Here is a 24,131-nt window from a genome sequence, read left to right as displayed (position 1 = left end):
AGTGGTCCAAAATGTCATCATAAGATGGGCCAAACCTCTGATACTGTATTTTGCTGGCCATGGTGTATCATGATTGCTGGCCTGTGTTTTCGGTCTCAATTGGACACTTTCAGTCTCTTGACTGAATGGTCCAGATTCAATGAAAGTCCAAAGTGCTTTCTCCTCAACTTTGAGCAACAAAACTATGAGATGATATATATTTAATGAAGCTGTGCATTTCTTCCTGTTTATTTTAAAAAATACTGCATAAGAAACAAAAAGTAACACTTTTAGTACTCAGATTTATGGACACATTGAGACTTAAAGAATGCCCTGGGCTTTCCTAGAGGTTTTGAAAGGCTTTTGTTTGAGGTTATGTTAAGGACTATAGAGACCATCAAGGGCTGCTAAATGTAATTAATGTCAAGTAATTGTTTGTAAGAAGGAAACAGGAAAAAGGAACTAAACTCCCACTGCCTGGACAGCAGTGAGGGAGAGAGTGGGGGAAAGGGAGGGAGAAGGAGAGAGAGCAACAGAAAGGGAGTGCTGCCATTTTGGAGACTGCAGAGATGTGCACAGATGGGTCTCTCTGACTCTCTCTGGATTTTTGGTTCTGTCATCAGTCACAGTCCACTCCAGACCCATTTATCAGGTGTAACACCTGCCTCTCTTTCCCTGAACCATGAGGAACATGGATTACTTCTCCCTCAGCCTGCTCCACATGGTCTGCTGTTTGGTCTCAGGTGCGTAACTCTGGTTTCCCTCGCAGAAAGCAATGACTGGCTGTCCCGTCTATAGGACTTGAACTCTGTATTCTGTAACATAACAGCAGTTAAAATGCTTTGCTGCTTTAATTTTACTGGTTAGGAGAGATTAGATGAGCTAATCTGGTAGCTTTAGGAAAACATTTTGACACTGCATTTCAAAATTTATGTGGTCTCAGCAAGATAGAATTCTGTAGAAAAACACCATAAATTAAATGTTTAAGGAGAAAAAATATAATTTATAATTAAAATATATATATTTTTTTTAAATATAATTTTTTAAAAAATATAATTTTTTGATAAAAGTGTTAAGGGCTATATTGCTTGTTAATGGCAATTGATAACACATTTTTTTGAGTAACTGGTGTCGCTGGCAGAGCTGTTTATTTCACATCTTTCCATCTAAAAATAATTATACAATAAAATGATATTCTACTTTTGTTCTGGTAACAATCACAGATCATTGTGTTAGGTGAATGCTGTTTGCTGTCATGAGGTCATTTACTAATTTCAGAACTTAGAAAAGAAAATATGTTATTTTGATGGAAATCCAATAATTGATATATTGCTATAACCACTCTGAGCATTATTTTAGATAACTGTAATTGTCTCACACGCAACCAAGTCACACAGACATGTGTGGGCACCTTTTCTGAAACTGGATCTGAAACTTGCTTCTGAAAAATATTAACTTTGCCATGAACATTATTAAAAGGGGAAAACAAATGTGTTAAATTCTCCACTTGGGTGCAACATAGTATGGTGTCTAGAGCACTGGATTCTGTGCCTGCATGTGTGTATTTGAAAGTGGAAAGTGGTTCAGTAGTGATGATATAAAAGCAGGGACACTTTCAGGGATGCATTGATTAGTGTACTGTAAATCCATACATGTGTGCATTTGTGGTTGCAGATGTAACTGTTCTCAGTCACAAGTCCTTTCAGTGAAGCGGAAATTGGGAGAATGTAAATAATCAGGAGAGATGCATCATGATATCAACAGCTCATATCAACAAATCATTAAACAACCAATTGAAATCAGTCAGACTCATGGCATTCACATGCCTGATGTGTGTCACCAGTGAAACAGAAGCTGGGGAACTTATACTACAGCTGATTGCCATATGTTCTGATGCATATTTCTCTTTTCTGAAAAACACAGTTATAGAAGCTGACGCTGTTAGCTTGGATTCTGAAGAAATTCAGAAGGACAGTATATAAAGTTTAGACGACCATAGAGGTCTTTTAAAAGTGTTCATTAATTGAACAATTACATACAACATAGATAGGAACTCCATCTCCTTTCCTGTCTTCCACAGCTCAAAAACACCCACTATCTTTGTGAACAAATTAACTCAGAGCTCAAATCCGTGTTACATGTCCACAATATATAACACAAACAAATCTTTGTAAAATGGCTTTAATCAACATAGAAAACAACGCAGAAAATCCATCGGTTTAAAATGACCAAAGTATATATGGAGGATATTGTTGTTAAGATATCCCTGGAATAAACACTGCAGGAATTAATTGGTTTGTTTGAGTTACAACTTACACTAAACAGTTATTCTAAGCAACAAATTCTGCTGATTAGCAAACAGACACCATGATAGCTGATTTTAGCAATTGCTTGGATTATCAGATTCTTGCCAGTATCAGATAGGCCAAAATATCACCATTACATTCAACCTTCTCACAAAGGAGTTAGATTTTTTATTTGCTAAATAGGGATCAAATCTATTGCAAATGGAAGAGTGAACCTAAATATTTAATTCTCAACACAACAGACATTCTCTAGTTGCCAATATATCTAAGTGTCAAACTAACTAATAAAATTGCAATACATTTGCTCATGGGCCATGGCAAACTGTTTGAATTAAGACCACCCAGACCAAATTTAAACACCAAGAAAGGATCTACAAGATGGGGGGTGAATCATATAACCAGGGATTTTTGCGGAGCTGGTATGAGTGGAACATGTGACTAGCAGGCTGCGAAGTAACTAATGCTTTGTGTGCAATGTGACGATGTCAAGTTCGCTGGCTGACTAATTTGCACAATGCAATGTGACAATGTCTAGTTAGCTAGTTGTTAATTTACCCATTGAATGGGTCTCCTTAGCCATCATCGCAACAATTGGCCCCCCTGAGAGATTTGGCAGGAGCTGCCTCTGAATTGTACATACATACTGTAGTTCAATCACTCATTGCCAAAGACAATTCATGCCAATTTTTGCACATGCTTAGGTCATGGCTGGCTACTTTTATTTTATTTTATTAAAGAAGGAAAGCAGAAGCATTTTAAGTTAAAAGGAAAAACAAATTTTATATGAATAAAAATGCTGATTTATTACTTAATAAAGGACATTTTTTCAAGTCATTTTTCTTTTCGTTTTTTAATATCGCGATACATATCGTATTGTGGACTTTTTATCATGATATTATTGTACTGTGAGTTTTTGGTATCGTTACATCCCTAGTAAATATCCATCTGCATAAACAGGTACTATGTCAGTCACACTGGTCACTCATGACTGCTAATCAGATTTAACAATACAGTATCAGTATTACACTTGTGCAAGCACAAACACAATTACTGTTTGATTATGTTTCAGATATCCAAAACATGCAAACATTTGTCTGATGTCTGAAAGTCTTTTGGAAGTCTGTATAATGTTTTCTACAATAATGACATTACCTTTCTTGCTCAAATGTACTATAGGTACTCTATGCACTATACTCTCAATGAATGCTTTTTTACAATTTACAGATCCATTTGTAAATTTTGTTTAGTGCTGTGATCAAATACTACTATGCAGTTACAGTGTTGCTTAGAATGTATGTGTCATTATAAAATCTTGATGGTGAATGTCAGTAATCACAAAGCAGGGAAAATTAGTGTACCTGAAAAAATGCACTTACTGGCTGGTCTTCTAATGTGAGCCTCCAACTTTAGTGTTTAACAGTCACAGATTTATTATAATAACACCAGTGACAGCAAGACTGAAACATGTAATAATTGCATTATTGACTATTCTTTTAAAAACCAGATTTGATTAGCTTTAAATTAACTAGACATGTCACCGTGGGGGCATGGGCATTCAGAAACATTTACACTCATACTGTAATTCTTCTGACACTATTAAAAAGGGTACTACAACCCTAATCTTATAACTTCTACCAATAACAATCATTTGTAAGTGTAAATTAACTTCCAGTCACTGCCCCCCCCTCATGTGAAACAGTAAGTTGTACCTTTATATCCCACAATTTGACAACTTTTAACTGTCCTCTGTCATCTTCATGATGATAAAAAAATGCAGTGCAAATTGGTGTGTTTAGTGTAGCAGCTGCTAAACATAGAAAACAGAAATAGGACCAGTAAAACTTAGCAATGCAATATCAGCATGTTAGGGCTGGTGAGAAACTCAAGAGTTTGCTCTCCAGGATTCACAACACACTGGCAGCAAGATCTGGTCACATGTTTTTTATGATTTTATTTTACCACTAATTGTTCACCATGCCCAACTGGAAATCCTATGTAAAGCACTTTCAAGAAGCTGAGTGTACATTTTTGCTTGTAATCTATCAGAATGTTACATGCTGTGCAACATTTTGATCTGAGGCTTTTGTAAATCTCTCCCTTTGAGCATTTAGCAGTACTTAGCAGGAACTCCTCTGCTCGCAGCAGTGGTTGCCACTTTGCTTAAAATCTGTGCCAGTATCTGTGAAGCAACATGCTTCACATTTGACTTCCAACAATTACAAGTGGAATTATTTGCTTGATGGTGAAGCGCAAGCCAAAAAAATTAGAGAAATATCCTTGAGGGAATAGCAAGCCTAGTATTGTTATTTTGCAATTTTTTGTTGCCTGTTAAATGATTTCTGTTGTAATTCTTCTTAGTTTTGCAATTTCACAAACTTCTGTGACCTCGATGACCTCCAAAATAAAATTGTTATTTAACATGCCAACAAGTTCACAACTGCTTTGTAGAATAAAGCTGGATGTTAACATTCTCAATGATGCCTTGTCATCACAATCAAAGGATTTTGGGTATGGCACAAAATGCCAACAGAAGCTGATATTGTTTTCCACAGCAACCTATAATGGCCTGATTTTACATGTACACTAATATATTCAAGCACTCTTACTTACACACAGCAAGCATCTTTCTTGTTTCTAGTTCCATCAGCCTGCAGACAAAGACAATGATGTGCTGACCCTGCAGCAGTAGCACAGTGAAACTTTGAGTTCTACAACAGTGTAGAATGCTCTAGTGTCACATTTTTTGGAATGAACTGGATTTTAAGCAGCACCAGTCAGTATTGTACCATGTGCCCACATCAGATCCAATTGCTTTGGTCAAGACAAACCAGAATACAACTGTTCCTGTGCTTGTCCACCAAAATCTACCTGTGTATGCATCTGAAAATGGAGTAGGCGTGTTTGGGAAACACTGCTGAAATGACCTGTCTCACACTGAAAAATAGCCAGTGTAAAACATTCGATCAAGGCAGAAAAAAGGAAAGGTTGGCCTCTCCTTCAGTGTGCTGTTTCATAACACTGTTTTGTTTTCTATTTTCATTTTTTTAGACATGCACTCAGAGAGCCAGTAGGACCCACACCCAAGATTCTGTGGGAAGATTAAACCAATAAACTGATTAAATGCTTTGTTTCACAGAGCAAATGGGCCATAAACAGAAATGTGCATGCCATTTTATAACCCCTTCTGGAATTTAAAATTTAGTTGCATGTTTCTTACGCAGCAGGAGTAACTTCCACCCTGAAAACTTACATGAAGACTGGTCTTGCAGGAACAATAGTGATCCCTTCCTTTTATACCCTGCAACATTTCAGCTGTCAGCATTATCAGAAATATTTACATTTCCACATTAGCATTTTTTTTTTTGCAATTTAGAACAGGATCTCATTGAAATAGTTATTTGCATATTACTTATGTTACAAGTATCAGTAAATGTCAGATATACAGTTTATGCTAATATACTGGGCAATAAAAACTGGGTCCTTGTGGGCAGAAGTTTGTCATAAAAGCAATCTGAAATTAACATATGGATAAAGAAATTTGCCTAGTAAAGCTCCAAAAAAAGCTCCATTCTTGTGAAGTCCATGTGAACCTTGGTTCTTAAGCCTACATATACACTGGTTGGAGTTTGATGACATGTACTGTAACAATGAAATGAGATTTTGCAAAATTTACAGGTGTCATGACATTGAAAAAATCAGTTTCTGTATGATTCTGTATGTCTCTAGTGTCATGTACATCAAAACAGGACCCTTAAAATGATTGTTTTGTCCCATGGATTACCAGTTGCAAAAATGATATTCAATGAATGTTGTGAGTAGTCTAACTTGACAGTACAAGTTGGTATAAAAGAACATATAAGCTTTCATTTCCATGCAAAAGTATTAATTTAGACAGTGAAATGTCAGTGAGGTCAACACAAGCAAGGACAATAACAAACATATCTTCAAATTCACAATGGTCAAAAACAGGCATATTAATCACTTTACTGAGCACTGCTGCCCTACTGTGCAATTTGTAAATTAAAACTCTGATTCTACAAGGTTTTGAATTTAACATACTTCATTAGAAGAAATTGGTGTAAATGATATTTTGGACAATTTAATATATTAGTGTGATTTCAAAACTATATCTTTTTGATGCCTTTAAACTAAAAGACTATGAAGAAATCTTTATTGAATCAGGCATGCAAACTTGTTGGTGAACAAAGTATCCTCTTTATAAAAAGGAGCTGTAATACACCATGGTACCATCTTCAGAGGAAAGGTTGACCTTTATCAGTTTCATACCTGTATTGCTGTGTGTTCCTGTGCTTTCTTATGACCCCTTTTCTGCATTCTGCTAATAGTCTATACTTATTAACAGACTCACATTTTGCCCACAATTGAAACTACAGTTTCTATGATAAGAGGTTGCCCTTTGGACAAGAAGAGCAGTTCCTTAGCTTTTACCTTCATAATAGCTATTTGTCTCATTTTCAGTGGCAGGAGGAGAGGTTCTAAGTGCCTAAGTTCTAAGTAACTAAGTCTTTCATGTGACTCATTTGAGTGCATAGCTGCCATTTTGGGATAGAGTAGACGCTTAGACCAAACGGCCTCCTTAAAACACAAGAGTAGTCAATATGAATTCTTTGTGTAAGCTGCCTATTGCAAAATTTTCTGAAAAGAGAGGAAGCAGACCTCATAATGAACCTCTTGTTCACACATTTCTGTGCATGTCACAGCGTCTTGTTTAGCCTTGATCTGTAGCTATTGATCCTTAGCACTATGTGCAAAACCATACAAAGAGGAACTAAACACAGTGTCCATCCATGTACTCTGCAATGTCCTGTTAATTTCTGAAATGCAAGGTTCACCTGGATGATGGTTATACTGTGAGTAACACCACAGCTGCAAGGAAACCCCTTGGTGAACTGCATAGATAATGTGCTGCAAATTCATGGTAGGAACAGTCTGATTCTGAAAGGTTTTCATGGTAAGTAAAGGTTATGGTTGCTTACTTAACCCTCTTAACCTGTAATCCTTGTGTGACTCCTTGCTGCCATTTTGGCTTTTCACAGCTTATATGGTAGGGTAAGGGACATGCTACTACTCATGTATGTCACTACCAATCTAGGAGACATTTCTTGGAATAGCCTTCAGTGTTACTGTAGGTCTACTGTAGGATTCATTGTGTTCTGCTGGCCCCTTTGAGAGCAAGTAAATTACTATGTTATGGTTATAATGTAGTATGGGTCACAATATACACTTTGGTCATATTTAAGTGTCAGTGAAAGATGGCCTCATGATTTTAATATTAACTAGTACTGTATAAAAGAGCCACCATTGCAGCTAGTTACCATAGAAACAGAGTGTTATGTGCAGGTAGGTATGCCCTGTTAGCATGAGGTTTAAATTAATTTGAATTGTAAAAGAAGGTATTATTACATTAATACATGTGTATATGTATTCAGTATAATTCCATATACAATATGGGGATACACTCACAATCTCACTGATTGAGCTTAGTTCATCTTCCAAAAGAGAAGTTAGGATCCATATAAATTAAACTGAGTCTCACAAGCCATGAGAAATGATGGCAGAACTTTCTAAGAGCCAAGTATTATTTCAGTTGTTCATGATTTACAAGAGCCTTAATGTAGAGGACTACATGCCAGTGGATAAGCTGAACTGGGGACATGTGGAACAGATCATGTCAGCAGAGCTTGCAAGCCAAGGTCAGTGCTCTGCTAAATGGATCACTGACCCACAGGGTGTAAACCACATGGAGAGTCACATATGACACGCGATGAATCATCTCTGTCGTCTTGACAACAGCACACGGAATGAAGATATAGTGTTTATTCCAAACCATTTCAGATTCATTTTGGTTCCCTTTGAAATCTTACACTACTGTGTTGATGTGTTAAATAACAAGCATTCCCTGCCATTCTGTTTTGCCCTTCCTTCAGCAGTGCACTGAGTTTGGGTCTTAGAGGCAGTTTGATGATGGGAGTAAGAGTGTATCTCTGGAAGAAAACTTAGCACATTGGCTATGGATAGACAGAAAATGACTTCATGCAGAAATTGAATGGGACACTCCAGACAACATCATTGCACATAAATAAAATATCAGACAGAAACAAACCAGCATACAATTCAGGGTGATAATTCACGTACAAAGACAACAGACATCTCAGGCTGAATCAGATTACTGTTTTATGGGTGTAAGCCATTGCAATACCTACAGAAAAACCATTGCAATACCTAGAGAATTTTTAAATAATAAATTCAACAAGATGTGTTTATAGGAATAAGTAGCACTGTTTTGTGGGTATCATTTTGGTATTTGCTTTTCAGTAACATTGGATTAACCTCTACACATTGCCTTATAGAGGTCCTCTAAGGTTGCTGTCAGTTTCAGCAGTTGCTTTTCCAAAATGACTGAAAAATACACTAGGCAGCTGCAAATGTAACAGACAGTACCCAGAAAGTGTACAAGGAAAATACACAGAGTGTATCTGATTAAATATGTCATCGAAAATGCTATAGTTGACATGCATGCTCTCTTAACCAGCTAAACATAAGTGATGGCTACAGTATTTTAGTATGGCGTTTCGATTATCAAATATAACTAATGAAACAACATGCAAGTGAGCTAGCTGGATTCTTACCTGTGTTGCAGGTGATAACAGTAAGAACATACATAAATGCACACAAGAGGCAAACAACACAGAGGCATTCAAATACTTAACATGAATTAACAGTATTTTTGCAGATTTGTTCCAAGTTTGATGGATTTATGTATGGACATTTCTCAGATAAATAAGACAAAAACTGGGTCATCTACTGCATTGTTCATTTTACCTCATCATTTGTAAGTTTTTTTTTCTAGTTAAGAATTAAAATTAGCTAGCAAAATGTGTCAACCATTGTTTTAACTTTGCCATTAAAATCACAATTGTAATAAAATCGAGGTCAATGAGGTTTAGCCAGTTTCAAACACATCATAAATGTAAACCACTAAAATGGCAATATCTGACCACTAAATTTTTCAAATGTTTGAAAAATGAACACTAAAATTTTCACTGGAAAACCAGTTGTGGAACCTCCAGATCTGTTAAAGTTTTATTTTTTTGTTAAACTTTTATATTTTTAAAAAACAATTTAAACATATTTAAACATTTAAACATATTTTTAGATAACGTCACAGGATGTAGGGCAGTTCAGAGGCAAACAATCCTCTTGTAGAGTAAGAAATATAACGCTTACTGTCAAATAAGAATATATTAGCATGGGTTTAACAAAACCATAACAAGTGAATGTCTCAATGTCACCATTACAATTGCCCTGAGAGAACAGTATCAAGACAAGACTATGCTGTTATTGTAATTGTTTTAAAAAATCCTTTCATGATCTTATGCAAAGCCTGTGCTAGTAGCATGACAAGCTAAGCTAAGGTTTGCCAGCCCATCTAAGGCAATTTTATATTGTTTAAAACCCATGCACACACACATGTACACACACATGCATGCACACACACACACACACACAGTTGGGGTCGGGGACTAGGACAAGTGGAGGACTAGAGTTCATTCAGAAACTCTAGAAAGTACAACTGCTGCCGCCTTACATTTTATTCCTATCCAATATGAGAACCTACACACACACACACACACACACACACACACACACATATATATATATATATATATATATATATATATATATATATATATATATATACATATATATATAATGCATATATAAGACAGTGTTTTTAATTGAACATTGTTATCATAATTAATGTGAAGGTTTTACTTTACAGGTTTTCTTTTAGTCTGTATTACCTTGGTGCCCTCTTCCAAAGATTCTCCTGCTAATCAGATGTTATATCCCAAGGGGTTTTACTCTGGAAACCAGAAGTCCTAAATAAAATAAAAGATGTGAAATCTTACCCCAGTGACCTCTGTGCATGGCAAATTGTTAATGAATCATCCTTGTCTGTCGGGCCTTTGTAAGTCCCATGAAACATAATAATGCATTTTGCATATGCAATAAAGTGTTCTTGTAAGAGGACATGTAGGATACCTTTTTTATTTTTTAGGAAATTACAGCATTGCAGCTGTTCAGACATTATACCTCCTCAACATATCCAGCCGCATAGCCTACATTTCAGCAGTTCATTAATCAGTCTGGGTTGCTGTCCCAAAGTGCTCTTCTTCACAGAGAATCAGACAAACACAGCTGTTACCACAGTGTAAAACATGGCTACAGATGCTAATTTATCTTTTACTAGGTTTAGCCAATGTCTACCAAAAGTTACAGTAATGGTTATGGTGACATGACTCAATGTGGCATGGTAATAAAACATTTATACCTAATTTCACACCTCAACTAAAATAAATTAAGTCACGAGCAAGGGGAAATTATTATATTATTATTATCAGAAGATGCAGTCAAACTAATCACGTGAAAATTACTGTGCTAAATTAAAAAAAATTAACTATGTGAGTGTACCATGGGTGTAGCCTTCCTTTCATGCTATATCCTTGCCACAAGGCATGTCAACTACCTGAATATGTGCACACACCAACAACTAAACTGTGTGAAAAAAGCTAAGGTGTATTCACGGTTAAATATCTTGTATACTATATGAGTGGGGAGCTTGAAAGGCCAAATCTTAATGGCATAACCCTTTCCAGAGGAAGGTGTGTTGACCTGTGATGTCATCTGGGCGGGCTATCAATCCCCGCTCACACTCCCACCCCTTTCTGAGTCTGCACATTCTATGAATTTATTAGCCATTTAATGGTATTGTGACAATTCCAAGAATAACAATTCCAAGAAGAAATGTGTGCGTGTAAACACAGGTTAGACAGCAAACTGGTAGGTGCACATTGTGGAGGGTGCATTATACCATCTAATTAGCTAGCTGGCAAGCTACCTATAACCCAAACCTATGTATAAGTCATGATGTACATTTTTTTTTCACTGACAGTTGAACTATGTGTTTCTGCAGCAGCAGCCATACAGTAGTGGTTTGGTGTTGAATAGGTTGGTTAGGCCATCACCTAGTAACAGTGTATATATGTTGTGAGTATGTGTTGTGAGAATTTCAGATAGGTTAACAAATGTGGAAAGGAAAGAAAAACTAAAAATCCAAACCCAATCCATGCAACACTTGTTGGGAGTGGAATAGTAAATATGTTAGTTGTGCAAGTTAGTGCAAGTTATAGGAGCAGTTTAATTAGGTTGGTAGGAAACCGCAGCTACAAAAGAGAAACAATAGTCTTGACAGGTTTCACATGCAGACTAATGAACTGTCCCCAGGTGCTAGTAAAGCTGGATAACAAGAAATGACGCTAACAATACAACACAAACTGGTGCAACCTTCAGCCTCAAGAGTACTGCAACCCATCTGATATAATGTATAAAAAGTTGTGTGTTGTTTAAATTGACAATTCAGTGCACAAAACTGACCACCACAATTACAACATTCCAACCATATTATTCACATCAGAATTATGTCTATGATAAAGTTGTAGGTTGTCCTACGCATGCAATAATGCTGTAGAATGGCCATTTGACTTGTTTATTGCTATTCAACAATGGCTTTACATGGGATGCACCATCAGAACTTTAAATTGATCTGGAGATGCGATATTGAAGTCATGGAATGAGAAATACTAATACTTACAAAATGCAAGGACACTCCAAATTGAATAGCAGATTCTAACAAACACTGTCTTCTATCAATAATCCACAGTATGGACAGCTCCCCTAAGGAAACAAACCATGGTAGCATTTCCATGTATTTACTCTGGAATTTCTGAAAATTTCCAAGTAGGCATTTTAAATAGGGATCCACCAACCCCTGCAATTTCAGAAAGGTATTGATTGGATATTTGTGAGAATGGAAGGCCTGAATCAACTGACCACTCTGACCACTTAGAAGGGAGAGCAACAATGAGTGTAATTTTCTATGAAGCGTTTGCAATAAAGGTCAATATAGAAAGGTTGTAGCCAGACATAACCTATTGAGCTGTGTTTGTATGTAAGTATATGAGTACAAACTTTTGTTCAATACTTAAACTACCCAAAATGGAATTCATACCCCTTAGGTCCAGAATCAACTGTTTCATGAGACAGTAGAAAATGACAGTGAAATTGGTTGTCTTTTCAGGTAACGCACTTCAAACAACAGACTTGACTCTGGTGAACCCAGAACCCATGGGGTCCTCATATGATTCTTCCCTCCACTGTGTCAGTGGCGACTGGAGCACCTCAGCACTGCCCAGCATGGGGCAGGACTTTCCCCTGAATCTCGATAACCTGACAGTCACTCAAGACAGAGAGTACAGACTGGCCTCAAAGATTAGCTGGAAACAGCAAGATGTGGATGTCTTTGGGGCTTTCTACTGCAGAATAAAAAATGCTGACCCCACAAGTAATGTGTACACATTCAAGATGCTAAGTGAAGGTAACACACCCAGATGGTTTCATCTTACCTACTTGACTTTGTATACTGTCTGTCTATCAAATCATAAATTACTACACATTCTCTGCATACTGAGTTAGCAAATATAATCATGTGTTTTTTTAATTTTGCTGTACAATGTTAGGAGCTTGGTCATTGCTAAAATGAATGAAAACTGAGGAAAAACGTGACGCTTGCTTAAACTGTTTCACACAGCTCATGACAAAATGCACTGTTACATTGCATATAGTTTTTGCATATAGTCTTTTTTGTCATAATGGAGATTTTAAGTGGAGGTTGCTGTATGATAACAGACCCTCAAAGGTAGTGTGCCCTGATATGCAGGTGTCAAGAGTGCTGCTTTGTCAACACTAAACCAGACATGCTAAAATGTTGAAGGGGGGTTTCGCCCCAAATTAAACACAGTAACTCCAAGGATGAATGGAATAGTGGACTTCAATAGGCTGACTTCCCGTCAAAAACTGTTTATTTCCATTTCTCTTCCTCCAAGAGCTGAATCTAGCACAGGCCTATAAAATCAGTCCTTTCATTTCTTGAAGAAAGCGTGATAAATCAAATAAAAAAAAAAACTCACATTGTTTCGCCTTCCAGCTGCATTCTACCCAGAATCTTTAACAATCACATCCAGCATTGGAGAAAACGTCAACATTTCCTTCACACGCAAGAAAACTGTTGCAGAGGATGCAAACATATTTAAAAACGGTAAGACTGTTAAACACAGGGGGAGCTATCTGAGGGGCAGAAGCTGTCTGAAGGAAAAGGAATATTCGAAGATTTATGCTTGACATTAAGATTAAGCAATGCTGTGCTTTAAGTGCTGTTGCGAAGTTCAGGCAATCCTGAGAGTGCACTTTGACGGACTCAGTGGAGGGCTGAAGTGGAATTTCCTCTAAATTCTCCTCCTCCCTCTTTTCTGTTTAAGGCTCCTTCATGCACTCCGTGCCAAGTTATGAGATCTCAGAGACAGTGAGCTACCCGATCCACTCCGTGGAGACGGAGGACTCTGGGGTCTACACCGTCAGATACATGTCTGCGGCCATCTCCACCTCTGCAATCACTAGGCTGATAGTAAGAAGTTAGTGCGACTACAGTCTTTTCCTTCCAGGCACTGTGCAATGCAGGATCACACCAGTATGGGAAGCATACATTGTTCTACGGTGCAACTGCATTACATTTTTTCTATGTTGGAACAATGTCTTAATATATAAAAACAAATGCTTACAGGGATTTTTATGGTACAGGTGAAACCTCTTGTAGTGAATCTAATGATGTTTTTGTGATTCCATCCAAGAGTGCCCAGCGGGGTCTTGGGGACCTGACTGTTCTCGAACCTGTCCGCTGTGTGTGAATGGAGGAGTGTGCCATGACGATACTGGAGAGTGCCTCTGCCCTCCTGGCTTCAGGGGCCAGACCTGTGAAATTGGTAAAGGGCCACTGTCGTGGACAATGCACACCTGAATCTGTGGGTTCATGGGATGGCTGCCGCAGTTGTGGCCGCATGTTCCTGTAGCATTGCTAGTGCTTTTCTGTGTGTTCTGTTGTTCAAAAGTGATGTGCTTCCTCAAAACTTGCGATGCAGTTCTGCTGCAGGCAAATTTCAAATCCAGCTGTGCTGTGAAATCCTTTACTGTGAAAATGGTTCAAGTAATTACCCTGTCCTTGTTTTAAAATTGTTTGGCAGATACCTTATAACAGGCAATTACACAGCATATTATTTTACATAAGGTAACAGATGCAGAATGGGTGTTGTAAGTAATTCCAGCTCAGAACCTTGCTCAAGAAAAAACACACACCTGGTATTTAAACAGGCCACATTCCGGGTTTTCAGTTCCATGACAAGCCTATTTCCATGACAGCTATGCTACTTAGCCATACCACTTGCGCTGTATGTCAAGTAATGAAGCCATTTGTCTCTTGCAGTTTGTGGTCAAGGGAAATTCGGGAGATCATGTGGAGAGAGATGTAAAGACGGCCTCTGTCGCTCTGTGGTGTTCTGCCTCCGTGACCCGTATGGCTGCTCCTGTGCCACGGGGTGGAGGGGCCTAAACTGCAGTGAAGGTGAGGGCCCTGAATTCAGGGATCTGATTATTCATACTGGGGAGAGCATCTGCACACCTTTCATTTCAAGGCATGACAGAGCACAAATGACCCCACTGTGTCAATCTGTCCATGTACGACACCTAGAACTAGGTGCAAGACCTAGTGTTCATTTTCATAGCAGGCACCCAGAAAGCAATGCCCCATTTTTTCCTCATTGGAGTGTAATGAGAAGAGAGTGTCTCATATAAATGCAAGATTTATTAAACCACTTTTGTATGTAATCCCCATTTTCAGATCAATCGTCTTCCAATGAAAAGAATTTTTTCCCACAATATGAATCAGTACTTTCTTGGGTCGACCCTAGCGGCAACATTTCTCACAAACATAAAAATGATGGAAAATTTAGTGTTGTAGTGTTACACCCTGGGGCATGATATTGCATGATATTTAAAGACATAGTATGATGCACTGCTGTCAAAATGAGTTACCATCCACTGACAGACTTGCCCCTGTGATGTTAGCCTGCCGCCAGGGTTACTACGGCGCGGGCTGTAAGCTGAGGTGTGACTGCGGTGGCCGAGGGAGGTGTGACCCCTTCCGTGGCTGCGTGTGCAGGGGACGGCATGGCACTCGCTGTGAGCATGAAGGTAATAACAGGACAGGAAAGGAAAAACTCCGGCTCTATCACTAAGTTAAACCAGGTGGTTGCACCTCAGAGTTATTCCTTCAGTAACTTCAGAAGTCAGTACAGTCAGTCAGTACTCCATGGGTTAATTTACTATTACTGACCTTAACTGTTTTCTTTTTTCCCCCCTGGACTTGAGACCGGTGAACGTATTAATTCATGTTGAAGTGCCAGCATTACCTAGTAAAAGTGGGGTGTGCATTCCACAATAGAAATTCTTAAGGTACAAAATGCCTTTCTCACCAACACTGGACCAACATAAATTAAACAGTGCAGAGAGAACCAGTCATTTCACTATCATGTAAGCCATTTGAGTGGAAGTTCTAGCCCAGAGCATGCTAAAGTTCCTGCAAAACAGGTGCTGACCTGTGCCAACAGCGCATAATTGTACTCACCCTAAAACTAGTGTTCAGCAAAGCCGATGAATAGTTTGACAGCAGTTCCTCTGTTATTCTACGACGGTGAGTAAAAAGAATGACTTTGTGTCGTGTGTCTTCCTGTTATGCCCTTCCATTCACTGTTGTGCATCCTATTATTGTGTTCTGGATGTGGCATGGTGTTTCTGGAGGCCGGACAGTCAGTTCCTGTGATGACTAACCATGGCTACCACCGTGGAGGCCACTCCATGCAGAACCTGAGGAAGGCAAACTGAGCTATAAAGAGGAGATATATCACATATGTTACATGCTACAATAGACTGCTCTAGAGCTGGGGTCAATTCCATTTAAACTCAGTTCAGGGAATGAACTAAAATTTAATTATTGATTTCATAATATTTTTGTCTAAAAACAATGGGTGAGTTTCAATTCATGAGTTGAATTTTAGTATATTTATTGAATTGACTGAATTGGAATTTATCCCAACTCTGGGCTGCATATTATCATATTGACACATAATGTTGTGTTCATCTTGTCATTGGTTCCAAACTGATCCACACGCCTTGGTTCCTTTGCCCACTTATCTGTGCTGTTTATTTCTTTTTTGTGTATGACCTGCTACCACCCCTTCTGTCTGGGGGACAACTTAACTAACACTATAGAGAATTTAATCCCCCCCCCACACCCGAAGTTCCCTTAATCATTACATCCACTGTCACCCTCATCCATATTACTTCTCTCTTACCCCCACACCTTGGACAGACCTGCCTTCGCCCATGGGGGTCACACTGGTTTCGGTGAATCAGACCTGCCTCAGCCTCTCCTGGGACACAGTGACAGGGCCTCCCAGGGGGGACTGGTCCTACCAGGTGGAGTGCCTACAGAGCTCTGAGCCCGGGAATTCCATGACATACCACCTATCCAGGAACTCCACAAGCCTGCATCTGATGGGACTGAAGCCCAAGCAGAAATACGAGTGTAAAGTTTGTATGAAGACCAGTCTCCCTGGACAGTACAGCCAAGCAGTTTCAGCATGGACCCTCAGCAATGGTAAAGACTCATGTGCTTTTATTGTTCATTAATTGATATTATTATTAAAATATCATAAATATTCACTCATTCAATTAACTTTATTGCTACCAATCCTATACAGAGGGGGGTAGACATAATAATGGAAACACCAAAGAAAGAAGGACCTGTATTTTGAAGTACCTACACATGTGTCTACACGTGTGTTTTGAGATTAATGACAATACTAATTACCAATATGTTTTTGCTATGAAAGATGCTTTGAAATCAACACTTTAATAGAGTTTCTAAAGCAACATGAGAGATATAACAGATTTTGAAAGTGGTCAAATAGCTGGTGAGAGATTATTTAATGTGTCAAAGGGAACAGTGTTGAAAATCACGATGGCATATACCAAAATAGGGAAAAAATGTATCAGGAATGATTAAAAGTGGTCACAAACTGAACCTCATAGACAGGACACAGGACAGTTGCTAAAAAAAACAAAACAACAGCCTCAAAAATGACCACAGAACTGAATCTCCATTACCCAGTCCTGACAAAAACTGTACTTCACAAAGCTGATGAACTGTTCTTTACTCTTTTTCAACCCATATTGCCTGTTTACAGCTGTTAAACATGGTGGTGGATCTTTTATGGTATGGGCAGCCATTTTGTGAGTCATTGGGTTCGATTATTACTCTGCAGGGTAGAATTACAATCAAGGAGAGCTAAGCCATTATAGCTAACCAGGTGCACCCTATGAAGCAGACATTGTTTCTACAAGATGTTCCCACATACCAAGACGATAACACCCCCATACACACTGCTAAATGGATTCAGAAGTGGTTTCATGAACATCAGGTTGAAGTCAAACTACTTCCATGGGCTCTCCAATCACCAGATCTAAACATCACAGAACCTTTTTAAGAAAATATCTAATGAAGAGTGTGGAAAGAGTTTCCACCCCTCCTTCATCTTTCAAAGCACTGGAGGCTTTCCCTTGAGAAGAATGGTCCAATATTTCACTAGAAACAGTTCAAAACTCTCCACAAAAAGGACTGAGGCTGCTTTGATGACAAAGGGTGACCCAACCCCTTATTAGTTAATAAATATTAATGTATTGCTTAGCATTTCCATTATTTGTCTACCCCCTGTATTATGTGTAATCAATATTACATTCATATTATTAACTGTATGTTATTATTAATATTATGTATTTAATGATATGATAGTTGTTTTTGAGTTGTTTTTTTTTTAAGTTGAACAAAAAAAAAAATCAATCCTTTTTGTGATGGCCATTATCAAAGTCTGTAAACTTCAATCACATAGATCAGAAAGTCCAGTTTTCCCTAGCCACAGTAAATTCAGCATCTTCATGTTATTAATAATATCAGTCTCTGAATTCCTGGCAATCTGACATACTATGTTGACCCACTCCCCAATGCCTTGGCAGAGCTGCCACCACCTCCTTTTAACATCAAGACATGCAACATTACTGACACCTCCGCCACCATCATCTGGTCTCTGGAGGAGGGCAACTCCATCTATACGGTCATCATCCGCTTCCAGGACGCCAACCTGGCTGACTACAGCCAGCTGGCGGAAATCAATGTGCAGGAACACCCGGCCATGCAGTTCCAACTGCGAGGCCTCAAGGCTGACACGGCCTACAAAGTGGAAATCTGGGCCAAGAACAACATAGGGGTCAGCCAAGACAACCCCAGGATAGACATCGTGACCAAGAAACAGCAGGAGAGCTCCTGTAAGCCAGACTGGGCCACCACCACATGACAGTACATTTTTAATTCACAAACAACATTGACTAGTGACTTGATCTTTTTGCACCTATTAAACACTACATGTTCAGCAACATTGAGATTTATACAAAAGTTTGCAACCGAAATCTTGCAGAAAGATTTTTTTACTTGATCTGGCCTACAAACATGTAGCCTGTAGCATGTATCATTATTTTACACGACATTGAGAGAACTTTAGGACATTGCATTGTCTAACATTTTGCAGAATGGAAGACGCCCTTGTTAACCAATTGGCTCTGCTTCTTGTCCAGTGTTGAATGCATTTGGTGCGGAGGGCAACATGCTGTTTTTTGCCATCCTGGGCTCAGCTGGATTGACCTGCATCACCATCCTGCTGGCATTCTGTATCGTGCTGCAGCTGAAGAGGGCCTCCTTCCAGCGTAGAATGGTGCAGGCTTTCCAGAATGATGTGGTGGGTTGGAATACCTCTACCATTCCCAGATGTTCTATCACCAACCCAGTGTTCTTTATTGGTATATTCTGCAAAAGGTATATTCTGTCACCTGCATTTGAAGCATGCTTTTATTAAAATCAAATGCATTTTTAAGATGGTCTCTGCCTTGATTTTTTTTGCCCGTAATTTAGAGAGATGAGGCTGTGGTCCAGTTCAGCTCTGGGTCCCTCAATATGATGAAGAGATCCAAGAACACATCAGAGTCTGTGGCCTACCCAGCCCTGGAGTGGAATGACATAAAGTTCCAGGATGTCATTGGCGAGGGAAATTTTGGCCAGGTCCTGAAAGCTCGGATCAAAAAGGATGGAATGAGGATGGATGCAGCCATCAAACGAATGAAAGGTGTGGACCATGTGAGCCTGATTATGCCTTGCTCAATATTTAGCCTAATATGTAGTAAGGCTGATTAGGGCAGAAGAAAAATATATTATATTCAATTATAATATATTCAATTCCCCTCATTTATATTACATTACAGATTTGACACATACACACCTACAAACAAAGACTAATCTTTTCCTTTCACTGTTATCATACCTCTTTGTGTTTGTACCTCAATCCAGAATACGCCTCCAAAGATGACCACCGGGACTTTGCTGGGGAACTAGAAGTGCTTTGCAAACTTGGACATCACCCCAATATCATCAATCTGCTGGGCGCATGTGAGCACAGAGGTACAGCTGAACTGCTGTCCAGTGAATCACTTTTACTGGGTTATACTGTGGACTATTTTTACTGGGTGAACATACAGTGAACCTGTGTCACTGGGCTAAAAAAATGACTATTTTTACTGGGTTATACAGTGAATGTCTTTTACAGGGCTATGCAGTGGATCCAGTTTCCTGCATAAGAAAAGTAGACAGGTGTTTCTGGGTTTAAACAATGGATCACTTTATCATCTTAGCACTGGCATATATGTTTTCAGCTCTGAAAAAAGAAAACATTTTGTGATTTACCCCACAAAAATGCAGCCATGCTTCTGCCTTTCAGGATATTTGTACCTGGCCATCGAGTATGCCCCTCATGGCAATCTGCTGGACTTCCTGAGGAAGAGCAGGGTCCTGGAGACAGACCCAGCCTTCGCCATCGCGAACAGCACCGCGTCCACCCTCTCCTCCCAGCAGCTTCTGCACTTTGCCGCAGATGTTGCACGGGGCATGGACTACCTCAGCCAGAAGCAGGTACGTGCCAGTCCTTTAAGGCCTTTCCGCCAGGGACCCATTTACACCATTAGCTGTAGGCATGTGGGTTTCATAGACAACTTCACATGGCCAAAGGATGGTGGTTCTACAGTATGTGCCTCAAATGGATGATCAAACATGTGAACAACAGGAAAAGATCTTGAATATCCCTTACTTATGGTGCAGATTGTGATTATTCAATTCTGCAGGACAGTCAGGTATATTTTTGTGCACAGCAATCATATCCAGGTCATGCTCATTTCTGTTCTTGCACACATCCTTTATTGACACTGAAATAGTCACTATACCAGCAAGGACGGATCAAATATTTTGTTGCTGGATGTTGAATACCCTGTTGACTGTTTTTCATTTTTTGACTTCTGAAACAGAAACAATATTTAGTTTATTCACAGAGACTTGGCAGCCAGGAACATTCTGGTGGGGGAGAACTATGTGGCAAAAATAGCAGACTTTGGTCTCTCTCGAGGGCAGGAAGTTTATGTGAAGAAGACAATGGTAAGGGATTTATTTGCCAGTGCAGCCCAAACACTTTCAACACTTGACCTCCCCTGCTGTGCACATTCAGAGCAATGGTTTGTTTTCATTGCATGTGTCACAGGGAAGATTGCCGGTGAGATGGATGGCGATTGAATCACTGAATTACAGCGTTTACACCACAAACAGTGATGTGTGAGTATTTGGGCCCCATTACAAATATTTTCACCTAGTGCCATAATAAAAATATGGGAGTAATAAAGGGAGTATGCAAAGGAAGTATGACTTACATGCGAACTATGCATCAAAAGAAGACAGATTTTTCTATTTCTCTTCCTCTTCAGGTGGTCGTATGGTGTGCTTCTGTGGGAGGTTGTCAGCTTAGGTATGTCATGAGAGAATGAGTGTGGTTCATGCAGAGGGTATTTGACCCTCCCACCTTGCGGTTTGTCCTTTTCCATGAAAAACCTTTTCCTGTAGCACCAACAGCTCTGATACCACTTAATCCAACAATATTTGCTAAAACACTGTTTGTTTATGCTTCCACACAATCAGTAGAATTTCAGATAATTGCAAATTAACATCACAATGTTATTGTTTCACTATATTGTAATATATTATATAACCTCTATACCCAAAGCTGCCACAGAAAGCACAGTTCAGTTTTCTCAAACAGCATTTTGAGTCACAGACCTCAGTGTAATATGATGTAAATAATATTACTTAATAATACAAACACTAGCGTTATATCATTCAAATGTAAGGACAGACTGTACAGTGGAATGTTAGAATCCTCCCCATGATATATCATAAGTCCTTAATAGAAAACAAAAAATTGAGCAAGTAGGGATATTGAACAGGGATGATTTCTCTGTGTATGCTGCAGGTGGCACTCCATACTGTGGGATGACATGTGCAGAACTTTATGAGAAGCTTCCCCATGGTTACAGGCTGGAGAAACCCCTCAACTGTGATGATGAGGTGTAAGTCAATCAGGAATCTGGAACACACAATACTGTGCCATATAATATACTTATCCAAATATAAGGTAACCACTCTTTAGCAGAGGAGAGAATTTTAAATGATGACAACAATCAATTCCCAGATTTTTCTCCTGCTTACATGCAGGAAGTGGACACATGCAATCATCTACTCTGTATTCAACCCATACAGAACCAATGTCTGTTGCAACTACCACAGTGCACTACAGTAGCCCGTAGTGCTCTGCTGGATTCCTAACTCTCTTCTTTCCCATAGAGATGCATATCACAGATTCATAACTCTTTTCTGTCCCATAGAGATGCATATTGTTTGAAATTTGATTTGCAGCAGCATGTTACTCACTTAAGCTCCTTCTCTGTGAGAGTTCCAGAAGGTGTCAAAGTGTGGCAAGCTTCACACAGAATTTGTAATACCAGCTGAAGTAGAAGAAAGACAAAACGTAATTTTTAAAAAGTCGTATTTGCTGAATGCACACTCTCTGTCGTCGTTTTGGCAAATGGCGCCACCTGTTGTCACTTGGTATTAGTGCAAGCATATTTACTACTTAAGTTGCATTTTAAAACATATATCTGGACAAAAAAACTGCTGTATAATTGAGGCAAAAAAGCAAGAAGAACAGAATTGTATCCATCCAAGTTAAATGAGCAACAGTGTCAGACCAGGCATACAACACTCCCAGAATAGTGAGTGTGAGCAGAACAGCACTCAAAACACTACCACAAGTTAGTTTATACTAACTTGACAATAAACAGCCTAGAGAACTAAGGGAACACAAGTACATACACTACCATGGCATCACATAGTCACTAGATCACAGCATCCATGACATATGGTGATGCAACTAAATACGCAACAAGTAATACAAGTAGCCGGTATTAGGGGGTAGGGATTCAGTTGGAACTGAAATGCAGTCTGAAGAGGTGTGTCTTCAGTCAGTGATTAACCACTCCACTGTGCTCCTAGGTACGATCTGATGAGACAGTGCTGGAGAGAGAAGCCCTATGAAAGGCCCTCTTTCTCCCAGATCTTGGTGTCGCTCAACAGGATGCTGGAGGAGCGAAAGGTAAAACCTAGTATGCGTCAACACAAAACATCATGATGTATGTCAGAAATAAACCCGCCTGTCTCTATATATGTATGCTATAATCTATATTAAAGATGGGCAATTTGATCTGTTTAACAGGGGGAAGTGATCCACCCCTGCTCCAATGTAGTAAAATGTTCAGGAATTAAATGCATTTCCCACTTGTTTTTTTTCAGACATATGTCAACACCACTCTGTATGAAAAATTCACCTACGCAGGAATCGACTGTTCTGCAGAAGAAGCTGGATAATTTTCACCCTTCAGAAAAGATGACTGGCATTGGATTGTGCATGTGTAAATAACTGTGTCACAGTTTAAGCAATAAATCATAACAGGGATTTCTGGCTTGGCAAAGCCTGGTAAAGTGTGCTTATTCCAGTGTGCTTATCTGAGGGAAATTAATGTTTGAATCTTGCATATTCTTTTCATTCAAAGAATGCCACTTTTGTAAATGTTGATATTAGTATGAAAGTGATGTAACTACTTTTCATCTCACTGTGATGCATTTCAAATACCGAAGGATCCATTCCAGCATTATGAAATTGCTCACCGTCAAATGTTCCTAGTTCTACAGGCTTACCATGGAGAAACGTCTGATTTTCTTTAAGTGGTGGAACAAGAAGCAAATAATACAAAGATCATCTCAGCCAGTGATCTACAAAATAAAAGAAAGGAAAAAGAAGTCTGTGAAGCGGATTCATGAATGTAACCATGAAAAAAAACATGCACATCTGGATTCTTCATATGTACCATGTGTGAATGTATGATTCATTGCAAAGAATACATTAAAACAAACTTGTGCTGCATGAGTATAAATCAGTGTTTCAACAGCAAATATCTCCGTCAGGTGAATCTAGGGCTGTTTTTGTGGTCTGACCACAGAAGCTTCAAGAGGACCTTGTGATTAATCAGAAGCCAAGCAACCATTAAAATCTTTAACACACACCTTGCTTCTGTTGACCATAGAACGAAACTAAAACTTAGCTTGAGAAAATGAGCAGATTAAAACAAGCAGTTGTTTTAAATTAACATTTTACATGACTCTTGAAAAAACATTATGAACACATGCTTAACCTGTACATAGGTGTCTGAATAATAAAGTCAATTTCCGTAAAAAAAAAAGTTTGCCTGGTTTGTTTTGCATTGCTTCTGTCTTATCTTGTTCTTGTAAGAATTAAACTGTTGTGTTTAATAACCTCTAATCAGAAGCCAATTAGCAAC

The 24,131-nt window shown here is 38.9% G+C and overlaps 1 protein-coding gene across 1 annotated transcript; it reads left to right on the top strand.

The window, feature by feature from the left end:
- The first annotated feature begins 528 nt into the window (after window positions 1-528).
- Window positions 529-23,193, top strand: LOC118776609 (tyrosine-protein kinase receptor Tie-2-like). The gene is made up of 19 exons (XM_036527057.1): window positions 529-722; window positions 12,448-12,744; window positions 13,354-13,464; window positions 13,685-13,837; window positions 14,054-14,185; window positions 14,683-14,820; window positions 15,324-15,449; window positions 16,627-16,914; window positions 18,330-18,638; window positions 18,945-19,105; window positions 19,279-19,489; window positions 19,711-19,821; window positions 20,138-20,328; window positions 20,731-20,844; window positions 20,948-21,018; window positions 21,168-21,208; window positions 21,710-21,806; window positions 22,789-22,888; window positions 23,086-23,193. The coding sequence occupies exons 1-19, from the start codon at window positions 662-664 to the stop codon at window positions 23,158-23,160; spliced, it is 2,787 nt and encodes a 928-aa protein (XP_036382950.1). The 5' UTR covers window positions 529-661; the 3' UTR covers window positions 23,161-23,193.
- The last annotated feature ends 938 nt before the right edge of the window (window positions 23,194-24,131 follow it).

The sequence above is a fragment of the Megalops cyprinoides genome, chromosome 4 (genome assembly GCF_013368585.1).
Source record: "Megalops cyprinoides isolate fMegCyp1 chromosome 4, fMegCyp1.pri, whole genome shotgun sequence".
Lineage (NCBI taxonomy): Eukaryota > Metazoa > Chordata > Actinopteri > Elopiformes > Megalopidae > Megalops > Megalops cyprinoides.
The sequence above is the reverse complement of the archived record's forward strand: the minus strand, read 5'-3'. Positions and strand labels throughout refer to the sequence as shown.